We start from the raw sequence: 14,577 nt of genomic DNA on the forward strand, positions 1-14,577 counted from the left end.
GGCCTGACCATTTGTGTTTAGGAATGCTGTGTCCCTACCAGAAGTCTGGCTCTTTTCAATGAGGGGGTGGGCCGGGGAATTTATGGGGTAGAACAGGATTGAGATAAAATGTACAAATTGTGCTTCGCGTGGCAAAATTCCCCTTGCTTTCTGGCATCCTGCAAGGCACAGCTCACTTTTCCAGAGAGGAATCTAACACAGTTCTTGCAGTCGGCCTATCCCTGCCTTATGTCATGCTCATCCTTCAGTTCTATTAACTCTGTGTGTTTTCCGTGCAAGGAACTTCTGTCAGCGGCACAGGTGTGCATGCAAAGGAGAACGTATTTTTATCAGGCGTACAGCTGTGTACTGCATCAATGCAGAGTTAGGAATGTTCTCTGCTCATTCTGTAGCTACAGTCCTGAATAAGTGACTGCGTTAACACGTGGTACATACATGCCATACTTACAACTGATGGGCTCCTATGCACATTATCTCCCTCATTTAGGGCCTAATCCGTGGGGGGGAGGGGGGTGTTCATGATGTCTGAGTGCTAAGTACTATGCCTGATAGCCAATGTTTGCAGGATTGGGCCCTGCGTGATTTAAAAAGTCATTAGAACTTCAGTGGGAAATCAAAACGACAGAGCACTCTGCGATATCTCACAGACAGACATGCCAAACCCACAAAAAAAAAACGCAGAAATTGGGCTTGGTTTTGGCTTAATTGGCTTGTGAGTTGCTTGTTGGCTAGTTTTTGGCTTGTAGCTTGTTTGGCTTGTAGCTTGTTGCTTCTTTTTTGTGATCGGCTCCCGGCAAGGGGGGAGGCAAGTGGGGATAAGGGGGGGGGAGAGAGTCGGGGTGCACAGCGGACCCACCACAGTCCCAGGCTGCACGCCGGGGGGATCTAGTCACACAGAGCGTTGGGGTTCTTGTTTTGAAATGGGATGAGCTAGATTTTTGGCTCATTGTGAAAGTCGGGGTGCTTATTTACCACGTGAAAGTTGGCAACTGTGCTCACAGAGCTTCCCAGACAAATCCTCTCTCTGTCTCTCTCTCAAGCCTAGCCAGAGCTGCCCTCCTAACTGTCCAGTGTTATTGGGAAAATCGGAGCAATTTGTTTTCGTGACCCTCCCTTCTTCCCCACCCCCAATCATATATTATCCTTGATCGTTGCCCGGGGTTTGAAACCTAGAAGTCAAAAGCTGCAGCTCCCACCCCCACTCACACTGAGTGTGCACTGACATTGCTCTGGTTCTGGCACCCCTCCAAGCTGAGGTGTCACTGGGATCTCAAATTGCAGCTAAGGGCTGGCAGGCAGCCAGGGCAGTCTATTTAAAAGACAAGCCTGCTCGGCAGTATTCAGTCTCTTTAGAAACTTCTCCGGGGGGAAAGTGTGGAGAGATCTACAAAGTGGAATTTTTTTCCTCCTTTTTTTTTCCCCCCTTCAATTTTCTTTTTCTTTTTTAACTCTTCTCCTGCAGCCTTTGCACACACACACACACACACACACAAATCCAAACTTTTGCAGAAAACTTTTCTTGACAGCGCTGGAAGAGGAGGGGGGAGGCAAAGCGACCCAATCAAAACACAATGTGCTTTCAACCAGCCTCTCCAGCCGCCTAGCACTACCTGCTCTGCTGGGTTTCCTGATTCTTTGCAGCCCTCCTGCCAGGAGCCCCTTCCGCAAATAACTTTGCTCCCCACTTGCCCTCCTCGCCAAGCGTTGGAAACCTGCTGGGGGCAGGGCGGGGGTGGGATATTTGCTGCCGGTTTAGGGAGCCTTCACAACCCAGCTCTTTGCTGGCTTGTGATTTATTTAACACCCCCCCCCCACCCCCAACCTGTTGCAGCCAGGCTGTGCACGCTGGTTATTTTGAGGCCAAAATCATCATCATCATCATCATTCCCGGGACTTTTTTTGGAATTTAGAGGGGGATTTTTTTTTCCCTCCCACCCCTCCCCCTCTTTAAAAGCCAACTTTGCATCCTCGCTCCTGCCTGGAAGATGCTCCTGACCCTCTGCCTGCTGCTGGGCACGTGCCTCGGCTGCTCCCAGGGCCTGGGCTCCTTCGTGCACTGCGAGCCGTGCGACGAGAAAGCCCTGTCCATGTGCCCGCCCAGCCCGGCGGGCTGCGAGCTGGTGAAGGAGCCGGGCTGCGGGTGCTGCCTGACCTGCGCCCTGGCCGAGGGGCAGCCCTGCGGGGTGTACACCGAGCGCTGCGCCCAGGGGCTGCGCTGCCTGCCCCGCCAGGGCGAGGAGAAGCCGCTGCACGCCCTGCTCCACGGCCGGGGCCTCTGCCGCAACGAGAAGAGCTACCGGGAGCAAGCCAAGCTGGGTGAGTGGCTGCGACGGACCCCCCCCCCCCGCCCGTCCTGCTGCAGCCCCTGCGGGGGGGCATTGCACCGCAGGGCATTGCACCTCCCCCCCCCCCGGCTCACCCCCGCCCCCCATGGCATTGCACCTTTCCCCCTTTGCTTCCCGCCCCGGCTCACCCCCACCCCTCCATGGCATTGCACCTTTTCCCCTTTGCTTGCCCCCCCGGCTCACCGCCCCCATGGCATTGCACCTTCCCCCCCCCCGGCTCACCCCCGCCCCATGGCATTGCACCTTTCCCCCTTTGCTTGCCCCCCGGCTCACGCCCACCCCCCATGGCATTGCACCTTTCCCTCTTTGCTTGCCCCCCGGCTCACCCCCACCCCTCCATGGCATTGCACCTTTTCCCCTTTGCTTGCCCCCCCGGCTCACCGCCCCCATGGCATTGCACCTTCCCCCCCCCCCGGCTCACCCCCGCCCCATGGCATTGCACCTTTCCCTCTTTGCTTCCCGCCCGGCTCACCCCCACCCCCTACGGCATTGCACCTCTCCCCCTTTGCTTGCCCCCCCCCGGTTCACCCCCCCCCATGGCATTGCACCTTCCCCCCCACCCCCGGCTCACCCCCGCCCCATGGCATTGCATCTTTCCCTCTTTGCTTCCCCCCCACCCCCAGCCGGGCTCACCCCCCCACCCCCTTAGGGCATTGCACCTTTTCCCCTGCTCCAGCCGCGCTCACACCCCTTCCTGTGCTCCCCTGCTGTGTCCCGTCCCCCGGCATAGGGCATTGCACCTTTCCCACTGCTCCCGCCGCACTCACACGCCCTCCTGCTGCAGCCCTTGCTGTATCCCCCCACCCCCTTATGGCATTGCACCTCCCCCCCCCCTTGACTCCCCCCTGCTCCAGCCGCGCTCACATCCCCTCCTGTACTCCCCTGCTGCAGCCTCTGCCGTGTCTCTCCCTCCATGGCATTACACCTTTCTCCCTGGCCTCCCCCCCAGCTCCAGCCGGGCTCACACCCCTCCTGCTGCAGCCTCTGCTGTGTCGTCCCCCGCCCCCCACCCACGGCATTGCACCTTTCCCCCTTTGCTTCCCACCTCTGCTCCAGCCGGGCTCACACCCCTCCTGCTGCAGCCTCTGCTGTGTCGTCGCCCCCCCCCCCCCCCATGGCATTGCACCTTTCCCCCTTTGCTTCCCGCCTCTGCTCCAGCCGGGCTCACTCCCCCCCTTTAGGGCATTGCATCTTTCCCCCTGCCCCAGCCGCGCTCACACCCCCTCCTGTGCTCCCCTGCTGTGTCCCGTCCCCCTTTAGGGCATTGCACCTTTCCCACTGCTCCCGCCGCACTCACACGCCCTCCTGCTGCAGCCCCTGCTGTGTCCCCCCACCCCTTTATGGCATTGCACCTTCCCCCCCCCTTGACTCCCCTCTGCTCCAGCTGCGCTCACACCCCCTCCTGTGCTCCACTGCCGCAGTTTCTGCTGTGTCCCGCCCCCCGTAGCATTACACCTTTGCCCCTGGCCTCCCCCCCAGCTCCAGCCGGGCTCACACCCCTCCTGCTGCAGCCTCTGCTGTGTCCCCCACCCCCCCATGGCATTGCACCTTTCCCCCTGCTCTCCCACCCCCCGCTCCAGCCGCGCTCACACACCCCCCTCTCCGTGCTCCCCTGCTGTAGGGCGTCAGCTCCCCAGCCCCTGCAACATCTCCCCTTCCCCCCCCCCGCGAGGGATCCTCCCTTATCCCCTCTCTGTTCCTCTCCTCCTGCTCATCTTGCTGCACCCTCCTCCCCTCCTATTTTACCCCCTACCCAGCTTGGCTCCTCCCCCAGGGAATCCTGCCACCGGCCCCTCTCCCCTGATCTTCCACCTCAACCCATCCCCTGAAAGCTGCTGGTTCTCTGGCTCCTCCGTCCATCCTCCCCGAGCCCTCCCCTCCTGCGCCCTTCTCCCCTTTTCGTATCTACCTACCTCCCCAACCCCTCTCCCTTGGCTTGGCAGCTAACTTGCGCTTTGGAAGTGAAGCAATACAAGCCAGAGCCTTCCATGCCAAATCCCCACCCATCCAACCCTTCAGTTCAGCCCCCAATGCCCCCGCAACACATACCCCTCCGCCCCCGCCACTTCAAGACCAGCTTTTCCAGCTTGGCTGCTGGAGGTCTTTGCTGGGCAAGGAGCGGGAGCAGGTGCATCGGGGAAAGGAAAACCCAGATGCAAAATGAATGCAAAAAAAAAAAAATTAAAAGAAAGCCAAGGTGGTTTCGCCTTTGCACACTGCAGTTTGCAAAGGCAAAAAGGGAGCTACATTTCCTTTCATTATCTCCAACTTTGGGATCCTCTTTAGAGTGACCACCTGGCCCTTAGTTCATTGATTTCTCCCTTAGGGTGACGACCCATCCCTCGTTTTAAGATGTATTGAAATGTATCAGAACTGATCATGAGAACCATTTTAAACGTGACACTGGAGCTTATGATAATTACACTGTATACCTGAGGGCAGTCGCAATGTACAGCTGATAGAAAAAATACATGATATGCTGAAGGAAACACTATTTCCCTAAAATGTCCCTTTAAATAAAGCATTGTCCCTTACTGTTCATAGGGTTTTCCCTTATTTCCATTATCCCTGTCTAAGATCCAGTAGGATCCTGTTGTTCTATTTGTCCCGTTTGTGCACCTTCAACCACCAAAGGGAAGGGGAGGGTGGGAGGAGACCCTTATAAAAACCCCAAACTGCTTATGCAAAACAAAAAAAAATCCTTTTTTTTTCTTTTTGCCAAGCCGCTCTTGCATCCGTGCATCGGCGATTTGCTCCTTATCCCTTCTAACGCCCAATAAATCTTGCCACTTTTATTATTTTTTTATTTTATCCCTTCTGCTGCTGCAAGCGTGTGCTGCTTTTTATTTGTCTTCCTTCATAGCAAAGCCAAATATATGTATTGGCAAAAAAAAAAAAAACAGTCAGGCTGTCTTTGGAGCAGTTTAAAGGCACAGGCCACTTGCCTGGATCGTGCAGAAATGTGGATTGGGTCTGTTAAAGTGGAAGATGGTAAAAGAAGAGCTGATTTCCTGTCTTGGAACCCAATAAACTGAGTAATAATCCGGTAACACTGAAACCACGTGAAATGTCCCCGTGTGCCACGCATGTCACCCATAGCATTATTTACTCTGTGTGTGTGTACGCCCAGCGCAAGAGGCCGGCGGTGTGGTCAGGGCAACAAGTAATGTGGCTAATATGCAACAGACAACGCGCTGAGCTCAGCTCCCTACCTGCAGTTCAGTGTAACAACAGTGCCCCTTGCAGACAGATGGCACCAGTAACACTTTGGCTTTCCACTTATTTCTCAGCGAGGCTGATTATTCTCTTTCTCTCTCCACCCTTCCCAAGAAATCCAGTCCTATAGCAGGTGCATAGATATGAACCACTTGGCCAGGGTTCCTTTAATCGGCTTGGTTTTTCATCCTGTAAGGCACTTTCTGGCTCAGTCAGGAATCCAGCGGATGAATGGGGTGAGAGAGGTTGGGTTGAGGAGTTGTTTTACTGGTCCCCTACTGGCCTTCCACTCAAATCTTGCAGGTGGGCCCATCGGGAGCTCTGTTGGTTTCTCAGATTAAGTGAACAATTCTGAATGTCTGAACTGAAATTTAGAATAAAACAACCTTCTTGAGCCAAGAAATGTCTGGATTGTATTGGAAGGGAGCAGCAGAGTTAGCTTTAGACTTGCGAGGTTGTAAAAATCAGGCATTTCTGAGGACAAGGAAAAACAAAACAAAACAAAAAACTCCTCGTGGCTTTTGAGTGGTAGAGGGTGAGAACAGCGAAGTATATTTTCATAGGCATGTTACTAAGCAACTGGGGAGGAAAGAAAATGAAGTTTGACTTGAACTTGCTGACCTCTGCCAGTTTGGCCAGAAACCCAGGGACAATGTGTCAGGGAAGCTGGCCTGGGTTACAGTCTCTGGATGTCCAAACTTGGCCCTGAGCTGAGAACTGCTGCGAAAGAATCAACCGTGTATAACTAAGTGACAGTCGAGAGGGATGGATTCAGCTGCATATTTATTTATTCATGCTCTTGCAGCAGGTCTGTTTAAATCCACTTCTCAGAAATATTTTTTTCCTCCTCGTTGTTATGGTGGATAGACAGCTAATGCGGTGCAGATTATAGCATGGGACTGGAAGGCAAGGGACCTGGAGTTCCAGTGCCAGCTCTGCTATAGACCCGCTGTTTTACTGGGGTGCAGGTTCACTGGCTCTCTCTGTGCCTCAGTTTCTCCAACTGTAAATTGGGAATAATGATATTGAGAAATTAATCTACCTATGTACAGGCTACATTCATTAATGTTTATAGAGAACTCTAAGCCGCCACAGAATTGCAAAGGAATATTATGTTGTTTGTTATTAATATTACTGGTGCTTAGATACCCGTGTGATGAATACCCTGTAAAAATACTCTATTATCAGCGGGATCGTGTCCTTACCTTCAAAGCTGTAACTTACCCCAGTGAAATTTACAGGACTGTAAAAACACAAGCAGCATCATTTGTGTAGCTCGGTTTTTCAAATGTGCCTGCTCTTTCACGGTTTGCCACATCACACCACCGCCTGTTGACCTCAGAGACACAGAGGTCGGAGACAAGAACCAGAGTGGAGTTTACTGGCCAAATACAAGTCTACTGACTTGAAAAAGTTCATGGAAAAACAAATGTGGCCAAAAATTTCTCTCTCTCATTCCTTCTTTCTTTCAAGAAAGAAAAAATAATCTCTGGCAAGTTTCCTTATGAAACTCTGAGCCAATGATAACTGTAGCTGCGAGGGAGAAATCCAGAGCTAGCTTTAAGAAAATGCTTTTTGCTGTGTCAGCTTAAACAAGACAGGAGAAGGAGTGGGTGTACCTAAATTCCCTGCAGCTAGTACCAGGTTTAATTCTTTATCATTCCCTTGACAGATTTTCCTCTCCCTCTTCCATGCTCTCAGTTTAAGTGCGCTTTACCATGCGGCTGGGTTTAACAGACACACAACAGCTGTAAATGAGTGACTGGGATATAAGACGGGCAGGTGTGCCGCTATAGACTGGAGAGCTGGGGTGAACTGGGGTTAGATCTAAGGGTCAGGGTTAGGGCAAGGGTCATGGGAGCAGGGAACTATGTACACACTACAGTTACGAACATGTGCTGTCCAGGGGAAAACCGGCATAGTGATCTGTGCTGAGTGGTGAGTTCTTTGTGTGAAGCTGAGACCATTAAAACCCTTGAGATCTGAAAGCTAAAGCTAGTAGGAACAGGCTTGGAGCTCTCGGAGCAGAAACAGGAAAAACTCCATTTTTCTTTTTGAGCTAAAGTTTAAAAAAATGGTGAAATCCATCAGGTGCAAGCAAGAAAGTTGGTTTTTGTGGTGTGGATCAAACAGGAAGGGATGGGGGCCTCTTGACGGGCAGATTCTGCCACAGCCTTGTTTTTAGAGCAGGAACAAGTTTATTGAGTAGTTGATCCAAAATAAATGTCTGCCTAATCCCACCAGTGAAAAGATGCGTGGCTGTGTGTGTATTATGTAGGCCAAATTCTGATCTGTCTTGCACCACCGTTAATCTGGTATAACTCCACTGACGGCAATGGAGTTACTCCAGATTTATACAACTGTAAATGAGAGCAGAATCTGACCCTATATAAGTGAGCCTAAGCAAGTTTGAGGGAATCTAGAGGAAAGTCAAGGGCCCTGGTCATGCAAAGACTGAAGCACACGCAGACTTTAACCACATGAGTATTCTTACTGTCATGTCAATCACGTGAATAAAGTCAGTTATATGCTTTAAGTGTTTGTAGGATCAAGGCACAAGAAAACATACATGGGGACCGGAAGAAGGGGGAATAGACACTGTTGTAGGTTCTTTGCTGACTTAGGTTAGGCTCCCTTCTGAACCTTTCCTAAGTATATTGTAGCTTTAGTTTGGCTATAGATCTGCATCCCCCGTCTGCACTGATAAAGAGAAAAGAAGCCCCAAGATGGCTTAATCTGCTCCATGGAAGCCAGGCATCTGTCTCACAATACTCAGCATTCTGGTTTCTCCTTATGTCCACTGAACGTTTTGCCTGACGGCAGCGACGGGGTGTATTTGTGGGGCTTCCCATTTTCCTCGAGAGTCTCTGTCAGGGGCAGGAGAGCAGGTGAAGAGGCCCATTCTGGGGCGGCGGTTCCTATGTTCTTCAGTAGGATTTCCGAGGCTCCCTGTTCTGTTAGGGAGTAAAGAGGAAGAAAGGAGTCACAAGAGCCTGACGGTCGTTTCTGCTTTTGCTGAGCAGGACAACTGGTGAGCTGCAGCGGCTCTTTGCCTGAGGATACCAACCTGCACAGCACAGCCGATAAAAATGCCAGATTCGGCCCTCACTTACCAAACACCTTACAGCCCCGTTGAAGTCAACAGGCAGCTACAGAGGTGTAAAGGAAACCAGAATTCACCCAGAATGCTCACATACGTATGTGTCTACCTATATCTTATTAGATTATTACATATGTAAAATGTGTGTTGACATGCCCCCACGTATGTATAGCTACTCAGATATGTATGGGACTATGTAATATACTATAGACATACGCACATATACACTCACTCATATATGCAATAAGACGTAAATAGAGAAGCACTGTGTGCGTTACTATTAACATTTAATACGTGTACTTAGGGTAGCCCCCGGAAGCCCCTGTTGAATTGGGGCCCTGTTGTGCTAGGCGCCAGGTGCTGTGCAAATGCATAGGAAGAAGAGCTCCCAGCCCAAAGTGCTTACAGTCTAGTTCAAGGCAAGACACGAGGGAGGGCAACGAGCAACAGAAGGGCAGGGGGAGAGGGGCTAAAGGCGGCAACAGCAGCAAAGACCTTGTGGTGATGTCCTCAAGCTGAGTTAGCAGAACTGGATGGAGCTGAAATCATGTAAGATTTTTTTCCTTAGCTAAATAAATAGCACTGATCCCCTGTTGGCCTCTCTCTCTAGCCGCTGCGAGGTTGGAGGTCTGACAGGAAGGGGGTAGGTCGAGGAGAGGGATTCGTGGAAATGAGTGCAGGTGTCTCTCGAGGGAAGTTGTTCCACCCAGAAGGGGTGGCAGGCAAAAAACATGGAGACAGCTGTGGTGAGGGAATCTTGACCTCGGCCGGGGAGCTGAGGGGGCCGGGTGCTGCAGCAAGAGACAAGTGCGGGGAAGGAAGGGAAGGCTGTTGGGCTAGGGAGTGAAGCCACGGAGCTTGAACTCAGCATGGGGAAGCCAGCCGAGGGATTTCACGACTGCAGCAGATGCATTTGTATACGGGCCAGAGGGCAGCGATGGGGGTGCTGAGGAGGAGGATGTCAGCGTCGGGGCAGGAAATGCTGAGGGCTGGGATGGGGCGTTTAGCCGTGAGAACAGAGAGCTTAGAGATGCTGAGGAGGAAGAAGCGAAGGTGGCCCGGAGGAACCAATTATATATTTGCCAGCCAGAATAATCTGCGGCTGGATACGCAGTAATAATCTGCAAGGGAACGTAATTCAGGTAAAAGATGTCACCGAGAGACTGAAATTGTCTCTTTAGCCTCAGGTCAGGTCCTGTGCGGGCAGCAACAAAGCAGGCATCCGCTGCCCCCTCAGCTACGGAGACCACGTCTAGCTAGAAGACGGGGAGGGTCTAATCCCAGGCCTCTGAGCTCGAGTGCCAACAAGGGGGGGCAGCTGATGTCAATACCGGTCCTTTGTGACCGCCAAGCTCATTGAACATTGGCCAGGAGATGGAAAGGATTTTCCGTCTCTCTCATCCTGGCCTTCCTTCCCTCCAGCGACATGGAGGTGAAGTGCACCGAGGCTTGGAACCATCCGGGGCCGTAGACCTTCAGCAGGCATCAGTGGCCAGGGCAAATCTCAGCCAATGTTACTTTTTAGGTGGCTCTTAGATGCTAGTGATCTAAGGGGGCGCTGGTGTTTATTTCAGTTCAGCCGCTTGTAATTTGTTCCCGCAGGTGCAGGATAATATGCTCACTGAAATCCAGGGCCCTCTAGAGTTCTGCATGGTCAAATTCACCTGCAGAGAGACTGATCTTTCAGAAAATGTCTCTGAGTTCCTTGTCGCTTTATGTTTTCATCAGTGCCTGCTACAGACTAGTTCCGCCGGTTACGCAGTCACCAGCTTCCTGCTGAGACCGCTCTACAGACTCAAGCTGAAGCAAATAGCGAGCTTTGAACCTCAGCTGCACGTATGGCAAGAATCTGGCCATCAGGTGACAGATGCTGCCCGTGACGGGTTAAGTTCACCGCTTGGCCTCCAAAATTTGCATAGGTAGAATTTGCAGGCCTACCTGTTTGTTCGTGCAAATCCCTGCTCTGTGCACACAGACACAGAGGTCGGCAATTTATTAAATTGAGCCTGGGTGTGTTCCTGAAAGATCTGCCCTAGGAATTAGCCTGAGAAAGTTCTCTGGGCTGTGTTATGCAGCAGGTCAGTTCTGGTCTTGGAATCAGGGGCGCTGGAACAATTTGTATAGCGCGGGTGCGGAGAGCCATTGAACCAAACTGTAAATCCTGTATATAATGGAAACTGCTTCAAGCCGGGGGGGGCGGCAGCTCCCCTAGTTCCAGCACCTATGCTTGGAATCTATGAATCTATATGCAGACAGGCACAGCCATAACATTTTTAAAGGTAGGCGCCCTCTTGGAAAATAGAGCCCTTTAATGGCTGGATGCCAGTAGATAACGTTCAAAACTTAATTCCCTTCCTTTGGTGCCCCCTCTAGGTGACTCCTGGGGAAGTCAGTGGGAATTCCACATGCAGAGGGCTTAAAGGATCAACCCTATTTGCAAACAATACTCTAATAACGATACTTAGCTTTTCCCTAACACTTTTGTTCATACAAGGATTTCAACTGGCTGTTCAAACATTAATTAAGGCTTACAACACCCGGTGAGGGGTGAAACTTCTATCCCAAGAGAACTGTGCACGGTGTGATTGCTTTAGCTTTGCTGATGGGGATGACCAGTCTGGGTGTTGTTTAAGGTGGAGAAGGTCAGTCTGATAGGTATTTAATGCAGTAATTACTGAGCTAGTATCATAGATTGAGCTTAAAGGGCACTTTTTGGTCAAATTTGGTCCAAAAAATTGATTTTATAAAACTAGCACAAATGTTTCCTTTTGTTTTTTATCATTTGTTTGTTTAATTCAAGTGGAATCTGTTTTTTTTTTTAAACAATCCTTCTGCTCACTCTTAATAACCCAAACACCACCGCCTTGCCTTGCCTTAGGACCTGAGAACCAGACAGTGAAACTGAAAATGTCTAGAAGCAAAAGTGAAACTGACTAGTTGGTTTTCTTGTTTACTTTTTGCATTTTGTGGGGCTTAAAAAATGAATCTTAGTGAAAAAAGTTTTGTTTTAAATTTTCTAAAAATGGTTTTAACAAATTTAGGTGTTGCCGGTAAAATCTGTTATTGTCATATGATTTTCGATCTCATTTAGAGACAGTGCACGTGGATAAGCTCTTTGTACACAATTGTGTAGCACAGAGGCAGTCATACAAACTGGTTCATGGCCTCTAAGGTCATAGAAAGAGGCACAGTTTGAACATAAAACACTTTGCTAATTCCAAGAATTTATGCAGATTTTTCTGGAGGAGCAGTATAGAAAAAAAATGTCCTTTCCAATCATTCTGTTGGATAATTTTATGACCAATGAGGGCCTGGTAATAATATATTTCCGTTCTCAGGCTTCAGGGTATAAGATGCTCTCCTCCGGACACCAAGAAAGAGTTCTGTTTCTTACTATACAGCCTGGTACAAACAGCTAAGTGCATTATGGATTGTTGGGGTGCTGGGGTTTAGGGGGGACAGGGGTTGCATTGCTGCAAAGTATCAGACATGAGTCACTACCGGAGGCAGGCAGCTGACCTGATGGACCAAAAATCTCAGCTTTGTTCTAATTGGCCAAACAATGTGTCTTGTTACACAGCGGTAGCCTAGTGAGACATTTTCCTACCTGGAGTAACAGATGACTGCGTGTGCTTAAGGGCAAATTATGGCCCTTTCTGTGTGGGTTCACTAGCCAGGAGCCCACAGCAGTACTTTATGGATTGGCCAGTACCCGGCATAGTAAGGGGAATGCATTTTGCCACAGCATGAGAGCCACTCACAATCTTTGATCTCCCAGGGAAGTCTCCATCCCTGGCAGTTTTTTAATCAAGTTTGGCTGTTTTTCTAGAAGACCTGCTCTAGTTCAAACAGGAGGTATTTTGGGGAAGTCCTCTGGCCTGTGCTATGCAGGAGGTCAGACTAGATGGTCACAGTGGTCCCATCTGGCTTTAGACTCTGTCTCTGTATTCATCCTCACAACACCCCTGGAAGGGAGGCCCGTGCTGTTGTCATGGGGGAACGGAAGGATGGAGAGGGTAAGTGACATGCCAAGGTCACACAGGGAGTCTGTGTCAGAGGAAGGGATTGAATCCATGTCTCTTACATTTTGGGGGGTTGTAGCACAGAGAGGGAAAGTGCTAGGAAGGATTGGGGGTGCAGGTTCAAATCCAGCTTGGGAAGCAGGGGTTTCAGTCTGCCATACAGGAAGGGGGGAAGCATCAAGCTGGGAGAGGAATTGCCTAGGTTGGCAGCCAGGAGCATAGTGAGTAGTAAAAGGATTAAATTGGCTGATCGATTTCCTGCTGATGAGATCTATTAGAGAGTAGAATCGTTTCCCAAAGGAAGTGGCAGAAAGCCGATTGCTTGCAACGTTTAATGCTGAGCAGCACACTGTGTTGTAGGAAACAATCTCACGCTAGTGCAGAGACAGGAGCAGATGAACTAACAGATCTTTTCCACCTGACTCCAGGGACATCCTTAAGAATCAGGCTGGAGTCATAGAATATCAGGGTTGGAAGGGACCTCAGGAGGTCATCTAGTCCAACCCCCTGCTCAAAGCAAGGCCAATCCCCAATTTTTGCCACAGATCCCTAAATGGCCCTCAAGGATTGAACTCACAACCCTGGGTTTAGCAGACTAATGCTCAAACCACTGAGCTATCCCTCCCTGTCCTAGAGCTGAGTGGTTTAGATGTGTGGTTTAGATGCTGAAGGCACAAGTCACTAGGTTAAGTTTCCCGTTGGGTTTTACTTTGTCTCTTCCAGCGCACGCATGCGCACGTTTCTTCTGCGGGTTGATAACGATTGTGCTCTCTCTTCTGTTTTCCCTTTTTCTTGATAGTGCTGGCGAAAGGTGACAGATTGACAGTGCGAAAGACTGAAATCCTCCCTGTATTTGTCCCCAAACCAGCACAAGAGGGGAGGGATAGCTCAGTGGTTTGAGCTTTGGCCTGCTAAACCCAGGGTTGTGAGTTCAATCCTTGAGGGGGCCATTTAGGGATCTGGGGCAAAAATTGGGGATTGGTCCTGCTTTGAGCCGGGGGTTGGACTAGATGACCTCCTGAGGTCCCTTCCAACCCTGATATTCTATGATTGTATGAAGATTCCTCCACGCAGTCCCCTCCTAACCCACCTCACCCCTTTAGGGATGACACAAGAGTTCGGTCTCCATGGCCCATTGAGTGCTTGGCTTCTCTGCTTAGGCTGGCTACAAGGGCCCCAATGTATTAGAAATGGTGGATTTTGTGATGTAGAGACCTGTCCACTGGGAACAGGCCGGTGATTCCCCACCCACCCCCTCCTCTACCTCCCCTGCTCATTTCTACTATGTCACTAAACAGCTGTCAGATTATAACAGCTTTCACTCACTACTTGCCTGCCTTGGAGTCAAACCAGTGTCCTGGTGGTGAAAGGCTCCCTATCCTGTTACCAATCCCCAGAGCTTTTTCTAGACCAGGGGTTCTCAAACTTCATTGCTCCGCGACCCCCTTCCAACAACAAAAATTTCTACGCGCCCTCAGGAGGGGGGACCGAAGCCTGAACCTGTCCGAGCCCTGCCATCCCGGGTCGGGGGACCAAAGTCAAAGCCCGAGGGCTTCAGCCCCAGGCTGGGGGGGCCTGTTATCTGAGCCCCACCGCCCAGGACTGAAGCCGAAGCCTGAGTCCTGCTGCCCAGGGCTGGGGCTTCGGCCCCGGCCCCCAGCAAGTCTAACGCCAGCCCTGGTGACCCCATTAAAACCATTTGAGAACCACTGTTCTAGACTTTTGTGGCTACCTGTCATGCTGCTGTCTTTAAAAGGGAGCTTGGCATCTGTAATGGGGCAGATCCCCTCCTCTAGAGTCCCCTGCTCTAACCACTTGGAAAATAAGAAAGATCTCCCCTTTATCTGAACATTGCCCTGGGGCAAAAACACTCCCCTATTCTACAACAATAGCC

General features: G+C 50.8%; 1 protein-coding gene across 1 annotated transcript in view; it reads left to right on the forward strand.

Annotated features, from left to right (window-relative positions):
- The first annotated feature begins 1,329 nt into the window (after positions 1-1,329).
- The window catches only part of IGFBP5 (insulin like growth factor binding protein 5), a 32,699-nt gene continuing 19,451 nt past the window's right edge, over positions 1,330-14,577 (forward strand). Inside the window, exon 1 of the mRNA XM_037912725.2 lies at positions 1,330-2,316. Coding sequence (XP_037768653.1) covers positions 1,986-2,316 — 331 coding nt within the window. The 5' untranslated portion in view covers positions 1,330-1,985. The remainder of the gene's footprint in view (positions 2,317-14,577) is intronic.

The sequence above is a fragment of the Chelonia mydas genome, chromosome 11 (assembly GCF_015237465.2).
Source record: "Chelonia mydas isolate rCheMyd1 chromosome 11, rCheMyd1.pri.v2, whole genome shotgun sequence".
NCBI lineage: Eukaryota > Metazoa > Chordata > Testudines > Cheloniidae > Chelonia > Chelonia mydas.